The following is a 16399-nucleotide window of genomic DNA, read 5'->3' as shown; positions in this document are numbered from 1 at the left end:
AGTATTGAGTATGGGTTTACTACTACTACACAGAAGATGGAGACAGATTTGGGTCTGGAGACACGGCTTTCTCTGTGGTTGCAGTCATGTGACTTAGGAAGTGTGGTTCATCTACAGAGAGTTAACATCTCAGCTGTCGTCCATCGGTGTGCACTAGTGAATTCATCTACTCATGTTTACATTTAAATCAGTTGCGAATCAAGAGGGGCGTATCCGGCGCCCTTCTCTACTCTCACTATTTTTTAAATGAGACATATTTGCCTACTTCTCTCTTTTTCTTACGACTGGTTAATTAATTCGTTGAAAGCAAATTCTTACAAAATGTGACCGACTTATATTCAGGCTCACCTCGGTTTGAGACAACCCCCCTTGCACATTCAAGACACCCCTCCCCTTTCTGTAAATGCTTAATCATTATGTAAGTGTATGGAGCAAGAGTCAGTACCCGCGATTCAAGGCGTTTCGTTATTTTTCTTGATACGGATCCTTCCGATACTCAGCTTGGCGTTTCCTTATTTAGGTGACTTCCAGGATGCCAGATGGAAAGTCGGGGACTGTTATCAGCTGGGAGGCTTTGTTTGCAGAATAATGCAAGGTGAGATTTAAACATTTAAATACCTGGCCCTCAGTTGTAGGCTTGGTCCTGATCTTGGTCTAAATCCATCTCTGCTTGCTCGTAACTTTCCGATTTGTCTTGATGCCATTGTTATTGACTGCGGTTAGTGGTACAGTGGCACATAATGAAGCGAACTATGGGACAAAGAGAACCTCCCCGTTTTTGTGTTGGTCATTGTTATACTGGTACCTCGGGAATTCTTTTCAGTCATCAAGGGGAATGTGTTAAGTGACAATGGGCTGGAGTGTGTATAGGGATTGGACTTGTTTGGGGGTACCCCTCTGTACCATTTCGTGCCTGGTGTACAGTGGCATATCCACAGCATATGCAGCAAGGTATGAGACGGAGAGAACCCCCCCCCTGCTTTGTGTTGGTCATTGTCTCGCAGGAATCTGGGGAATTCCTTTCAGACATCTTGGGGGGATGTGTTAGGTAACAATAGTCTGGAATGTGTATAGGGATTGGACATGTTTGGGGGGTACCCCTCGGTCTCATTTTTTGCTGGGTATAATCTAGAGGGGAGTTGTCCCCTTCCCGACCCAAGTAGATAGAGGTTCAGATCTTCGTTTGACTTAGACTAAATCCCCAACTGATTCAACTATGTACTTTAATGCTTCATTACAGGCACAGCCCTGAAATATGTACCGCCTGGCCCAGGTAAGCAGGCTCAATTGGTAGTTTTTTATCACATTGTCCATTTTAGGTGTTAAATTCAAGCAGGCATATTCCTTTTCAAATTTAGCTCCCCTGTTTTCAAATTTATATTTCTGTCATCCCAATATTCTGACCTTTACTAATGTGTTTCATTGTTTTGATTAGATATGGATTTATAAGAGTGTAATTTAAAAATACCAAATTAGATTCGGTATAATTATAAACGGAGAGCATATCACGTTTGCCACGCCATACACAAAGGTTAAGGTGGATAATGGCACATTCAACGGGCTAAACTTTTTGTTTTCCAAGCAAACTGCCAAGTTCGCTTAAAATTCATCCACTTACTCGGGTTATATCAACTTCATTTTCGACGTTATATCTTCATCTCGAAAATGTTTTCATTTCAAATAGTTACTAACTATTGTGATGAGCCAGACTGGGATGTTTACGGCGACCAATGCTACAAAATCTTCCTGACCCAAAAAACGTGGACTGACGCTGAAAAAGCCTGCCAGAACGAAAACGGGTACTTGGTCAGCGTTCCCGATGACGGCGTGCAATCCTTTATGTCTGGTAAGCTTTTTTGCCTAAAGGGTCTTCTGTCTTGACGTCATAGTCGTGTTTTTCCGTTAAGTGGCTGCTGAAAGTATAGTTGGCCGTTGGTACAAAAATAAAAGAATAATTCCAAAAGTGTTAAAAATCCCACGAGGCTATCAGAACACCAGTTACTAACATGCGTACTACTAAATATTTAACTAAAATACAACCTTTTAAAAAAAGTGGGAAAAGGGGATCTTCTACCCACGGAAAAGAAAAGGATGTTGATTGAAATGCCCAAAAAGTCTCGGAATTTCCTCAAAATTCGGTTCGGTTTCCAAAACGAAATTTCCATTTTTGCACTTCTCATCTGCAGGACGCATTAACGTGGTGAAGTTCCGTGTTTGGCTGGGTTTAAATGACAGGGCCAGTGAAACAAATTTTAAGTGGTCAGACAGTGCAAAAACACCGGTAAGGAAATCTGATTTTCTGCTCGTCGGGACGTTTTTTGTTTTATTTTTTTTCAATCATTGAAAGCATCAGCACTTAAAAAAGAGCAAGGGGCGATTTCCTATTCTGTCATTCCGAACTCCATAGTTAGCAAAAACCATTTTGAGGCTTTCATAACTTTTAAAGTGACTCGTGTGTATGGCATTATCTCCTTGAAGGCATGTGTGACCTTCAAACCCCACACGTAGAGAGGGCATTTTCATTTCAAGAGTTAAAGTAGGACTAAGTCTGGCACCCTCCGTAATATGACCCAGTGAAAGCGATGGGCAATTCCATGCATTTGGCTTTATTTAGGGATTATCAAAAACGCACCCACTTACGAAACGATACCACCATATTTCTTTGGGAGAAGTGGACAGGTGAAAATATCAAACAATCGTTTTGAGGAAAATCCCCATGCCCCCATCTCTCCAAATCTTGGATACGCCACTGGACAGCCTACGTTCAGAACTCAGAAATAATTTGCAATCTTTCACGCAGTTGCATTTCTTGCGTAACAATCTCAGTTACTCCGACTCACAACTGCAAATAAGATCGCTCATAAATGGACCTTATGCCCTTTTGAGAATGAAAAATGAACAAAACACAAAGGCGCTGTTTGGATAGGGAAAGGGTTTTGTATTTATCACAGTCCATTCCCCGGGTTACAAATATTTGTGTGAGTACATTGTGGCAATGAGCTAGCTGCCCTCAATGAAATCACACCAGCAACATCTTTCATCCAGAAAAGCATTTAAAAGTTTAAATCTTAAAAAGAAACCATATTCAATACGTCCAAGCCGAATAGGAATTGTGTAAAGTTGCACAAAAGCTGCATTAAAAGCCCCTCGTGTTGCAAGATTGTTTTCGTGTTTATGTGTTTATTTTGCAGCTCGGTACTTATAATAACTGGGCTCCCGGATATCCAGACGCTGCAGATTGTGTGAGCATGGTGGGATGGACGACAAACTATGGTCTTTGGAAGACCAGAACCTGTACCGAGTTAAATTATTACGCGTGCCAGAAACAAGCAAGTAAGTTTGAAAAGGGAAAAGTGAAAACCAGAAGGCGTAGTACATTGCATGACGATCTGAGAGAATACATATGTTTGGCGTCTGCTTTATCTATTCTGCCACGAAATATGGACCTTCTATGACGCATTGAAGGAACTCGGCCATGCTTTTGTTTTTTTCAACAGGGGAATTTTTTTTCTTTTCAATGGGGGCGATTCACAATCTAGTGCACTACCAAGATGTTGCCAAGGACAGGCTGTTATTCAAGTTTACGGTCGACAAAAGCATGTCTGCCTTGCGGCGATTTGTATTTGAGCGTATGTCAGATATCTTGGGGAAGTTTTTGATGGACGGAAACATTCAATGTGATAGAAAAGAGAAGGATTTGTTAAAACTACCACTCGAAATGTCTTTAGTAATCTTCCATGGCGAACAAACTTCGGGACTAATTCAAGTTCCCTACGCGCAGCTGACGAATAGAATTTGCAGACCATCTACTGCAAAAGTGGCCTTTCCATGGCAAACCTCTTGATGGCGTGCATGTACTGTAAATTTCCCAGAGCTGCATGAGTTGCCAACTTCAGACTTTGGAAGCAAAATGGCTGTTCATTGAGTGTGCACTAAGCATGTAGCCAGTATGCTGATTGGTCCAAAAAAATTGAAACATTCATGTTGCAGCTCTTTCTACATGTGGGAACAGCTCTGGAATCACCTATATCCAGGGCCTGTTAGCTCCACGTGGATCCGGATTGCAATCAGTGCTCCTACATTGGGCCTGTTTGTTTCACACCAAACATGAAGGGATTTTGATGTCCGCAAACCAACGATGGATCGTGATCGTGATCCAGATCACTGATCGAGATCCATATCCCTGTTAAACAAACAAGTCCTTTGCCCCTACCATGAAAATGTACCAGTATCTTTGTGTCCCAATCAACCTAATTTCCGGCTATTGTAAAGAGTGTTTTGGTATTTTTATGTTTGTTTTGTGCTGATGAAAAATTCCCTACTCTTGATAAGCAAAACGGTGATGTCATTCCAATCAGGAAAACTCATGCTACATTGATTTGTGCACAAAACTCTCGAAACTTGTGAAGTTTTGCTGTAATAAATGTTCTTTTATTTAATGACATCACAACAAAAGCGCCGTCAGTTAGATAGTGAAGCGTGAATTTTAGATGTCTAGAAAAGTGCATTTTTCGATTCAGTCAACCCAAATTGATGTCTGAAAAAAAGTGCATTATTCGATTCACTCAACCCAATTTGTCTTCCTACCTTAACAAGGAGTAATACTTGGCACCAAATGATCGTCTATAAGAAGAACTCATCGCATCGACACTGTATACCTGATTTCGGAACCCTAATTTTCAGGCAGCCACTGCCAGTGAATTTCCACGCGTTGCAACAACTGGATATATTCCTGTCCTCGAAGAAAATAATCTTTCCGTCAGAAACTATCGAGGCAAATAGTCTTGGTCTCATGGCAGTATTTCTTTTGATTTATGATTGGATTGAACCAAACATTTTAGAACTCCATTATAGACCTGCAAATTAGTCTCTTTATGATGCTTGCTGGTTTGATGACACCGAACGAGGAACTCCCGAGACAGCCATTCCTGACAATGACCCGTTTTCATTTTACTTTCTAGAAAGTGGAGCTGGGCCAACTTCCATCCCAAAACCAACAGGTGGGTGTTGAGCCGAAACAAGACCTCGGAATCTTTGGAATGAAGTGATGAAATGAGGAGAATGATATTTTCAAATCATGCGAAGCATTTTTCCAAAACACATTTCAGATGTCCACTAAGGCTAAGTTTTGAAGTGGTATCGAAAAAAGAAAACAATGCACGTCAAGTTATAATTGTAAAGGCAGTGCGTAGCTAAATTAGTATCCTCGCAATTTAGACCTTTCTATGTTTCTTTCTGTTTACACTCTGTAAATTTCTTGTGAACAAGTATTACCATAATGTTATCGTTGCTTTAGCTGGTATCTACGACCGATGTGGTAATGGATGGGAATACGACAAAAAGTCAGACAAGTGTTTCGTGTTCCGACCAACTGCCTACGAGAACTGGTTTAATGCCCGCTACAAGTGTCGTCAGGAAGGAGGTGACCTCATCAGCTTTCAAGGGAACGACGACTTGAAGTATGCGGCGGGTTAGTCAATTTTGGCTCGGCAATATTTAAATTGTTTCCAGCACTTGTATAATATGTTTTATTTTGTTTTGTAGATGTCATTGTTGTGGTTGTGGTTATGTCGGTGACTGCCCGATAGTGGTTCAAATGTTCAGTAGTCCGAGTAGGGAAGTAAGGTTTGATAATCAAGACCCCCGATCCCCACCTATTAAATGCGCCGTGTACCGCATCGAACCTTCGAGCGGACCCCAGTGTGTGTATGGCGGTTGCAGGTGTTGTGGTTATTGCTGGCTCAGGCTGTGGTTGTAGTTACAGTTGTTTGTTGTGTCGTGGTTGGTTGCTGTGGTTGTTGCGATGATTGTGATGGTGTTGCGTTGCTGTGGTTGTATAATTTTGATTGTTGGTTATTGTGTTTGTGGTGGTGGTTGTGGGTTGTACTGTTTGTAATGGTCGTCGCATTTTTTTCTTATAAATCATGTAAGCAAATTTTGTTTCATGTTCAAATCAGCTGGAATGGCAAGTTATTTAACAGACAAGAACCCAAAAGTTCTCAGAAAATTCCTCGGGCTTCCACATTTATCAGTCTCTTGTCCTGGCTGTAAGCCTTATTGTGCAAATATCTTTTGGCAAAGTCGTGTGTAATGTATTATTGCGCTTGCACGGGATATTTCGGAAAAGGTATAGGCCTAGCATTCGGAGTTGTTGAATATTAACGTATGCTTTTGCTGCTCGATGAAACAAACCTTTGCAATTATGATTATTATCTTGTTAAATGCATAGGCCTAATACACTTACGCTGAGTTTAGTAGCACAATGCACTCTGATCGTGTTCAGAGAGGAAGCAGTAATTAATTTGTTAGCTTCAAAGCGTCGAAAGGTCTTTACAGTACAAGGGTATCAGGAATCGGTACACACCAGGTTTTGCAACGGAAAACATCAACAAACTGATTCATTATGAAGCAATACAAAAGTTCTGAATAATTTTATATATTCGAACAAAAGTTGTGATAGACCTAACGGAAAAAATCAATACGGACGTTTCACCAAAGTGCGCCTCCAAGATTTGCAATTCGTTGACCAATCGCAATGCGCGAAATCTGTGGACCCTTTCCAAACGCGCATTGGGTCGACGGATTTCGCGCATTATGATCGGTCAACGTGTTGCAAATTTTTGGAGGCGCATTATTGTGAATCGCCCGTATTGAAAGTAACTAAAATTGATCAGCATTTCTAATCGTCATTTTTTGGTAGGATTTCAGATGTTGCGTTGTCCTTTTACAGGTCGCTTGAAGTCTTACGGATCTGGACTTTCTTGGACAGGCTGCAACGACCTTGGTATTGAAGGTGGCTGGATTTGGAGTGACAAAAAGCCGTTTTCAATCATCAACTGGGCACCAGGTATACAGCGCTATTTACCATCGTATGATTGTATTATTGTCCAAGAAAACAAAAATCAACGAAATCAGCAGCGCAACAGCTTCTAGTTAATCTTTTGTCCTTTACTGAAAAAATGTATTATATTTTGACTGGCCTACTTGCAACATTTTGTTCTAAATCCAGCCTTGATTTGTATACCCTTGTCTTTCTTTCCACTCTTGAAAGTAATGCTAAATTATAATTTTAAAAAGTTGTTGAATCAGTGGATACATTGTACACGGGCCGTTTAGAAATAATGCTACCAGAACGATTTCGAAAATGACATAATAAAATATGTAGTGAAAAATACGTACCTTATAAATATTTCAAACCATTTGTTGTATTGTATGTTGAATTTTACTCAAAGTACTGATTGCACTTTCGCCCATCGCGCATTTTCACAGATAATGCTAAGCCTAGCAAGTAATTCTTTTCCGTTACCTCGTTTCATGCAGGTCAGCCAAACAATCTAGACTACTACTACTCAGGGGGCCAACACTGCTGCCAGATCTACAACTACTGGGGTGATTGGAACGACCATGACTGCTACCTCTCTTATGGTTACAGCTGTAGCCGAGATGGTAAGATAATTACGTTTACGAACAGACGTCAGACACGATGTAGGGCCTACCACAACACTATGTGGATAAAACTTTCAGGAAGAGAAAAAACGTCTTCATCTTTTTTCATTCAGAATGTGGGCAGTTATATCCACACGCAATAAAACTTGAATGCGAATAATGCTTTCTTTGGAGAAATCTAATATTGATTCCATTCAACATCAATTCCTTCAACCCCAAACCGACCAGGTATAGTTGCATCACCACAATACTCACCTTTACTCCCACTCCTATAGCCTTCTGGTTTTAAGTAGGCAAATGCATTGATGCATGGACGAGTCCAAAATGCATGCATATCCAGTTCGTAAGTGTGACGTCACTTCAGTTTAAACCACGCCCACTGCACGTGAACTGCACATAGATTTTTTGCACTGATCGCCGTTTACATGGAACCATGGAACCGGGAGTTAATGCACAACTTCTTCATTTTATCTTATTGCCTGTCTCTTGCATGTTTCCTGTGTTGTTACAGAATACATCTTCAAGTATTTCATCACCTACACTGAGAAGAAGTTTGATGCAAATGTTGACCTGATGCTCGTCGACAAATGGCCCAGAGAATGCGCCGAGCGGTGTGTTCAGGAGAAGTCGTTCACGTGTCTGTCATTCGATTATGACAGAGCGGGTAGGACCTGTTTCCTACGGAAATTGGCAAAGACACCGGGTTCGTTGCTACCAACTTTTGATTCTCAGCACTTCGATCATTACGAAAGAGGTGAGTATACTCAGTGTTTGAGAAAGAACGTTTAAAGACTTGCATTTATTGGCATCTTGACTTTTTGCCAACAAAACTCGGCGTCCAGAACATGAAATATGACGAATTTGTGTCTATAGTATTGCACCTCATATGGTGCGCCAGTGTGCGTGTGCGTGGCAATGTGTCTCTTGGCTGGATTGAAGTCCGTAATGTGTGATACTTCTTAATTTTGTACAAAGCCCAGAACGTCCCTTCGAAAGCACAGGGTGAAAATGCTATATCTCTTGCACTCCATGAAAAAAAGGTCATCTGTCATTTTCTTGAGAAGCTGAGGCCTCTTTTGCTATTAAAGTTTTTACTCTTAGGTGAACACGTTTGTTCAAAGCACTGCACCCTTTGCATCCCAAAACAACTGCAGTCCTCAGGCATTTTGGTAAGATGCGAAGGTTTCTTAAGCTGATCAAGTTTATTCTCTCTCCCGCCCTTTTTCTTCCCAGATCAAAGCGTTCAGCCCCCCCTGCCACCAACCCAACCTCCCTCAACGATGGGTTGCCCCAAGGACTGGACCAGATACCAAGACTACTGCTATTACGTCAGCTTTGTCAAAGATGACTTTGATGGAGCCGAACAGGCCTGCCCCAACGGCGCCATGCTGGCTTCGGTGGTTGACAGGAACGTCAATCATTTCCTCCAAGCATTCGTCTATGAGAAAAGTACGTTCTCGCTAATTGGCTTTGCCTGCGCCTGTTTATGTTTTGAGTATAGTATTGTTTTTCTTTTCATTATTGTTTCGCATTATGGTGTTCAATACTTCACATTTCAAAGTTTTCTATGCTTGCGGACAGACCAAAAGGAGACCAGCTGCTGGATTGGATTGAACGACAGAGCCCAGGAGATGCTGTACCAATGGTCCAACGGTGACACAGTCACCTTTACCAACTGGAACGCGCATGAACCCAACAATGTCAACGGAGAGGACTGCATTGAGTTATATATTCATTCCGTAAGAGACACAATCACCAGATTACAGTTAGTCTTGAATAATCTAAGTCAGAATAAAGTTCTGTTTTATTCATGATTAAATAAAGGTCGGTAATTGTTTGTGCACACTGACTGTTTTACGACTGTTTTTCTTAGCAAAGATTTTATTTATTTTAAAGTTTGCAAGCAGGTGCATCTCCTTTCTCATTCTCCAAAGTCTTTAAAGGAGGTTTGGCATACATTTTATTGTCTATTGAAACAGCGGGAGGTTTGGACCAAAAATGTTGAAGCGGGAATAATAATAATGATTTTTCTGTTTTCACCTTCCACAGGGATACTGGAATGATCTATCATGCAAAGGTTACGACCGAAGCTCCTTGTGTCGGCAAGGTCTATCAACTGGCAACCCTCCTCCACCAGTCGACGGCAAATGCCCAATTGTAAGTCATCAAGTCTATTCGGTTAAATAATAAATGTTGATGGAACACTTGGAGGTCTGCTGAGGTTTCTTCTGTTTGTTCAGGGAAATAAGTCCCATGATAGGCTCTACATCTGCAAAAAATTAATATGTGTTCCTCAGAAAGCAACCGGAGTCCGTTTCGCCGCCTTATGTTGTAGCTTAGGACCAGAAAGTGACAGCGAATTAAATGATCGAAGATAGTGGCTGGTGTATCCAGCAGGTACAGAGGCCTATCCGCCCCGAGTTGAAGTGCACCCCCTAGCGGCATAAGAAAGACAGATGGTTGTAGGTTTTCCAAACGGGTTCTTGCACGCGTTCTACGTGTACGCAAAGACTAAGCGTGCTCCGCGTCGAACGCGCATATACTTGCGCGCCTCATGGCGTGTCTATGATGTGAGTACCAAAAAAAATACACACCCTCTCTTTTTAGGAATTCAAACTGCTTACACTTTCGAAACGGTATTTACTGCTTTTCGGGTAGTGGAGATTATCATAAGGATAAAAGACATTTTGAGCGTCGTTCTGAAAAACATCCAAATTTGCACCTTCCCCACACGCAGCACCTGGATACGCCTCCGACTAATATTGATGGACAAGATGGAGATATTGAGTTTAAATTTTGTTTGACACGTGTATCACCCTACACGCTACAGAAACTGGGAAGATATTATCGTCACCGTGTGCTAATCGCAGTCGCTTCGTCGGACCACTATTTCCTGTACAGCTATCACAGAGTGTCAAACAGTTTTTGGCAGTGGAGTTTCAATATATTCATGCAATGTTTTCCCTCCTCCAGGGTTGGGTATCATGGATGAATCGCTGTTACCTGCTCAGTAAGGACAAAGCTTCGTGGGCTGATGCAAGTACCAACTGTAAGAAGACTTCTGGTGCCCAGCTAGTCGTCATTGAGGAGAGGTGTATCATTATGTTCCGAAAGGATGTAGAGACTAGACCCGCTAGACCAGACCCAATGATAGTCGTCAAAACAAATGACTTAAGGAGAAATGCTAATTGAATTACATATTCAGTTTACATTAACTGTTGCCGATATACATTCAGAGCAAAAGCTTATGTCGACAAAACGAAACTTGATTTGCCATATTTCTTGTAACGATAAGAATTCACTTGTCAAAACATGAGTTTTCATTTGGTCAATAAAATATTTACTTTTTCTCTTCATCACCGTAACTATCAATGGATTTTGTCCATATCTTTGACAATAATGACGTTTTCGCTGACAAGAGCTACTCATTATCATTATGACCAGAACCGGTTTCATTGAATCTGTTCAGGAAATGACGTCACTGATATCTGTCTTATTTTATGTTTCATCGTAGTTTTGCTCTTTGCATTCTTTTTGGTATTTTCTAGTTCCCAGTGATTTTTTAATCCCTTGTTACAGTTGGTCTTGCCGTTCATCCTTTCAGTATGTTTCATCGTCCGCTTATTTCTAGTGCAAGGAGCCGTTTTTTTTCGTTAACCTTGAAAATATCATCAGAAAAGGTGCTCATCCTCGTTTATCTTTCTCTTAATATAAAAAAGTGATCTGTTTTTTTGTTGGTTTTTTTGCAGACTGGAAAAAGCTTTCCTGAGTGGCCAGCTGGGAATGGAAGCAAGTGACGAGTTTTTCATCGCTCTCAGTGACAGTAAAACCGCCGGACTGTACGAGTGGATGGATGGCTTTCCGATCACGTACACCAACTGGGGCGAGGGACAGCCAGGTGAGTTAATGTGCCGCGACACCGATCACATTATTGTATTTGTATAGGCCTACAAGTTGTTATGCAGTGCAACTTGCTACCCCTCCAAGCAGTTTGTTTTCGACCAAAGTGAAAAGTAAGCTTTAGGATAAAATTGTTTGCGCCTGGTTTCAGATGATCGTACGGGTCACTGTGTAACTATGAGCTCCGGCAAAGACGCAGGCTACTGGGCTGACAGAGACTGTTCTCAGCAGTATCGTTACATCTGCGAGAAGGCAAAGGCGGGTGAACCGCCCATTCAACCACCCCCTGTAAATCCACCTACTACGCCGTCTAGCCAAGACTGCGCTTCGGGTTGGACAGGCTACGGCCAACGGTGCTTCAAAGTACGAGAAAATGATACTCTTAACTTCATTTATATACCTTTACAAGTTCGAAAGTGTCACTTTCAGATTTCGCTTTTGTTCGGAATAGTGCATTAAATTATCATTCTATATTGATAAGAGACATATTTGAAGATCTCGCTTTTTAGTAAATTTCTCTTCCTGTATACGTTTTTGTAGGCGGTCGAATTCGACCAAGGCTCTGACGCCGCAGACTGGGACGAGGCTAATCGGGTGTGCACTAACTTTGGCGGACACTTGGCAAGTTTCCATCATCCTGACGAAGAAGCATTCTTGGTGAAAAACCTGTGAGTCATGGAAGTTAAGAAAACACATTGTTCTTTTGTAAATTACCCAAGCACCTTGAAATTCTTGGAAGGAAAAGTTGGTGCATATATTTTTCGGAATATGACGAAAATGTACACGTGTGGAGATACAAACCCTTTCTTGTCAAAAGTGGAATCATTGTGTAATCAATGCGCGAGGAATTTAATCGACCAGTGCAAGGGGGTGTTGTCCTTTAAGAGGCTGGGTCTAAAACTCTTGACTGCGGCTGGCATTGACACATACGTCTATGGGAAGTAGCTACAGCCGTTAGCCTCTGGCTTCTGTGCCAGGGATCATTAACTGTAAGAAATCCCCTGAAAGAAAAGGGCTGTAGCTGAATGTAGATCCTGTACAGCGAAAAACTAGTTTACGCGTTTTAGAGATGAAACTGATTTTATTCAAATCATTTTAATCAAAGCGATGTCACCCTTTTTCAGCAAGCTTAACTTGAAGAGAAGATTTTGGATTGGACTGAACGATCAGCGAAACGAGGGAGGTAGGTTATCAGATAAGATATTGTAAAGTTGGCAATCACTTAGGCCCCTAGCTTATAAAAGTTACAGTAACCGCTATAAATTATCCTACCTAGCCAAGTAATTCGTTTTCAGATGTGTTGCAGTGTTGTAATTTTACTTTTTTTAAATATTGTAAATACCAGTGATCTCTATACGAAACAAAAACGGAAATATTTGCATATATCCTCTTCGATATTTGACATATATTCAATGTAGCCTCAACGATCTTAGATTTTCATTGAATCATTGTGCAGACGTTTTGTGAAATCGCAATAATATTGAGGGTTACTATGTGAAAACATGGCTAATGGAGGGTCCGAGGTGCCACGGGCCACCCCCCCCCCACTTCGGAAGTATATCACTGCCCTCTTTCCCAAGAGTGTTTAACACACACCCCTCCAGTTTAGCCCCACCTATTAGCAACAGGATATATATAAAAAGACAGCCAAGAGTTTTTGCCCTCCAAAAATAGTTGCTTCTGGGTCCACCTTTGAACCCGATCCGTTCGTTAGCCCCTCAATGCTCCGGTGTGACTCTATTTCCCTCTTTACGGTCGCTCGGTAGGTTATAGGTGGAGCGATGGTACACCAGTGCAATACACCAACTGGGCGCCAGGCGAGCCAAATGACTACGGTGGCCAGGAGGAATGTGTCGAGACAGACTTGAAGGGAGGAAAGTGGAACGACCTCTTCTGTTGGTACAAGCGGAACTACCTTTGCTCCATCCCCAAAGGTAATCGTCGAGAGCAGCGGTAGTTTATCGGTCCATTCTTGACTCAGTGACATCGGTAATTCCAACCAAAATACCTTTGCAAGGATTCTGCTACAGCAACGCCATAGATTCATGTCTACATTCAGAGAAGGATAATTGCCTGGGCTATTCAAATTCGGTGTGTAATTTTCGTTTGTCTAATTTAAGAAGCGAACAGGTAGGCTTTTTGTTAGTCATATAGAATATTTTCTTACTTCTTTGACTCTTCTCAGGTACACCTGTTGTCACAACTCCAGCCCCGACACCACCACCAGGTAAGATGAGTCTTCGTCAGTTTATAGAGTCTGTCATTTTTAATTTTATTATTATCATTCACTCAAAAAATTAAGAAATTTTCTCTCATTAGACATATTAAACGATATTCCTAGCTTGTACGCGCCATTATTAGGCCTACTGTGAACTGAAAAGGAATTCAGTAGTGTCACAAGGAGTCAAAATGTTTTCACAGGCTTTAGAAAACTCAACACTGCTTACTTCTCCGTGATACATACCTATGTTGTTTCCTTCTCTGTCAGGTGGAGATTGCTATGGTGATAATAATTGGTTCCACTTGGCACCATACTGCTACTACTTCACGAGCCATTGGGACGACTGGCATAGCGCCAACCATTATTGCCATGAAATGGATGCTCACCTCGTGTCCATCCACAGCGACGACGAGCGCGACTTTATCAATAAGCGGGTAGGTTTAATACATGTCTCTGAGTAGCTTTCAGTCAAGGCGTTGTCTGCCTGTCATTGAATGCGAGGCTGGCACGAGCGCAATCACAATTGGCCACCAAGCCATGATCGCACATACCGAGAGCGTGTTTTCGTGACTCTAAGCAAAAAACACGTTGGTGACGTCAGAGCAATAACTGGGGTGGCCCCCAAAACGCATTACCAGAACGGTTAGTCATCAGAGAGAGAGAGAGACAAAGTACAAGCTGGCAGATGACGTTGTCACCAATAAATGTCATTTTCATGCAAAATTTAGCATTCTTCACATTTCAGGCAAAGTACTCTTTTTTCACTGTTACGAGGAACGAAAAATCATGAGATTCATATTTCACCTAATACTAAGGACGAAAATTGTCTGATTACTTTCCACCAACTTAACCAGTGCCGAACACTGCTTAAGTTGGTGAAAACCCTTTGTTTTCGTTTGGTCGGAACAACGACCCAACACGGGCATGACAGAAGTCGTGAAAACAGCAAACCAGTAACCAAAGTGGAAAGACGTTACTGGTCAAGGTCACAAAAATACTCCCGAAAGCGTTTTACAGATTTTTTTGTGTGTATTTCTTCCACAACTACCGCTTTGCTTTGACAACAAGCCATTTGCAAATTAAATTTGACTAAAATCTCGTTTACCCTGAGTTATATTATGACACATAAACGTAACAATTTGAATTCCCCAGACTAAAGACACTGTTGCTATAACCTGGTGATTCGAGGCAAGCTTTTGCATAGCAACCACTATCCCTGGAATGGACTGCTTCCTTTGTGCTGTTCTTATCCATTGAGAACAGTGTATTGTTGCAGGGCGTCTCTTATGTAACTAAGCAAAAGCTTGCCCCGAATCACGAGGTATAGCAACAGTGTTTTAGTATGAAGAATTCAAATAGTTATGTTGACGTAAATTTAAAGAACTCAGTTCACATATTTTATTCAAATTTAACTCGCAAAAGGCTTATTTCCAAACCATTTTTATGTTCCTTTTAATAGTTGAACGATGAAAATGGTTACTGGAATGGTCTGAAATCCAACTTGACACATCCGATCAATCATGAGTAAGTTTGAATCATTCAGTTTTTTTTTTTAGGTACAAATTCTAATGTGCAAGGATTATCCGCCTCGAACTGAAGCACTCGCTGTTCGGTTGTAAAGAGCCGCGTTAGTGGGGAGTTTTCATTTTGGTGGTAGCAATGCGACTGCGACGCTAGTGCTTCCAAGTCGTTGTGAACCAACGATGCGCAGATAGTATCAAAGGAACCACCGTTGTTAAGGAAATAGCTCCCGCTCTTGATAAAGCTCGAGGCCCATGGTTGGTTGTCTCCTTACGGAAATGAATTAAAACTAAATAAAAACCAAACAGACCTTACCAACTTTACGCAAAAATAAAATGAGGGGGAACTTTCTGCAACATATTTAAGAACTGTAAGAGATGACGATGATGTCATGCTTTGAATACAATGTGCTCCACTGGGAGCCAAGTAGGGATGAGATCCTCTTAGCTCCGAAAGGAGAACGCAGGTAAAAACAAACCTAATGTGACATCATTGATTATTTCACGTCTGATTGGAGTCAGTGAAGGCAGTTTATGAACCATTCGAGTCACTACCCCCAAAATATACTTCACAGATAAGTTACTAAAACCTACTGCACTTCCTGTATGCTTACTGTAACTATCTGTTGGTCTAAATTACCATGATCACCTTTGTGCTTGTTATTGTTGCTCTATGTATAAATATTGTTTTCACATTCATTTCGTATCTTTTTTAAATCGTTCGTACTACCAAATACCACCTTCACGAAATCGCATCGGAAAATTGAAAAGTCTGTGACAGTCGCATTGTGACACGATGACGAAAGAAGCAAAGAAAGGAGGAACGGGACTGACAGTGTACTCCAGATTATCTAAATTCATGCCCCGTCTTCAATTGATGGCTTGGCAGTCGGTTGTCATGATGAGTGCTTCTCCCTTCACCCACAAGAATGGGGCTATGCCCATGTTTTGGTAGTCTTTAACTTCTCCTAAAGCACCTGTTGGGTAATGGAAAACCCGGATGCTTTTGTCAGGGTTTGGTTGAATCGCAAGTCGAGAATCGCGGGTGTGGATATAGTAGGAGTAGGCTGGTTTAAGGAATACGAGTTACGTCTCCTGACGACGAGTCAAGCATATTGCCCCAAACGTTGAGTCCCTCATCTCCTTTATAGAACCTCAACAACTCACATAATAGATATTTCTTACATGGTGCTGCCGCATGTTTCAAGGTTTTCTCCACCATTCAAACTCCCAACTTGCTTGCAATATGATGTGAGCTCAGGTGACGATGGGGTGCGTCAGGATAGGGTCAATTCTGCCTTGACCTTGTCCG

The 16399-nt window shown here is 41.6% G+C and overlaps 1 protein-coding gene across 2 annotated transcripts in view; it reads left to right on the top strand.

Moving 5' to 3' along the window:
• Positions 1–16399, top strand: part of LOC110978128 (lymphocyte antigen 75-like) — a 47657-nt gene that overhangs the window by 12560 nt on the left and 18698 nt on the right. For both annotated transcript variants that reach the window (XM_022232869.2, XM_087139659.1), the window contains exons 11-32: positions 521–595; positions 1241–1273; positions 1685–1846; positions 2187–2281; positions 3192–3333; positions 4962–5000; positions 5297–5470; positions 6731–6847; positions 7321–7446; positions 7958–8200; positions 8680–8895; positions 9028–9185; positions 9496–9603; positions 10420–10538; positions 11196–11344; positions 11498–11709; positions 11887–12014; positions 12471–12529; positions 13113–13280; positions 13532–13573; positions 13835–14001; positions 15027–15091. In XM_022232869.2, coding sequence (XP_022088561.2) covers positions 521–595; positions 1241–1273; positions 1685–1846; positions 2187–2281; positions 3192–3333; positions 4962–5000; positions 5297–5470; positions 6731–6847; positions 7321–7446; positions 7958–8200; positions 8680–8895; positions 9028–9185; positions 9496–9603; positions 10420–10538; positions 11196–11344; positions 11498–11709; positions 11887–12014; positions 12471–12529; positions 13113–13280; positions 13532–13573; positions 13835–14001; positions 15027–15091 — 2797 coding nt within the window. The remainder of the gene's footprint in view (positions 1–520; positions 596–1240; positions 1274–1684; positions 1847–2186; positions 2282–3191; positions 3334–4961; positions 5001–5296; positions 5471–6730; positions 6848–7320; positions 7447–7957; positions 8201–8679; positions 8896–9027; positions 9186–9495; positions 9604–10419; positions 10539–11195; positions 11345–11497; positions 11710–11886; positions 12015–12470; positions 12530–13112; positions 13281–13531; positions 13574–13834; positions 14002–15026; positions 15092–16399) is intronic.

This window comes from Acanthaster planci, linkage group LG08 (assembly GCF_054643075.1).
Source record: "Acanthaster planci isolate LZ-2023a linkage group LG08, COTS_SCS, whole genome shotgun sequence".
Lineage (NCBI taxonomy): Eukaryota > Metazoa > Echinodermata > Asteroidea > Valvatida > Acanthasteridae > Acanthaster > Acanthaster planci.
This window is presented reverse-complemented; position numbering and strand designations above follow the sequence as displayed.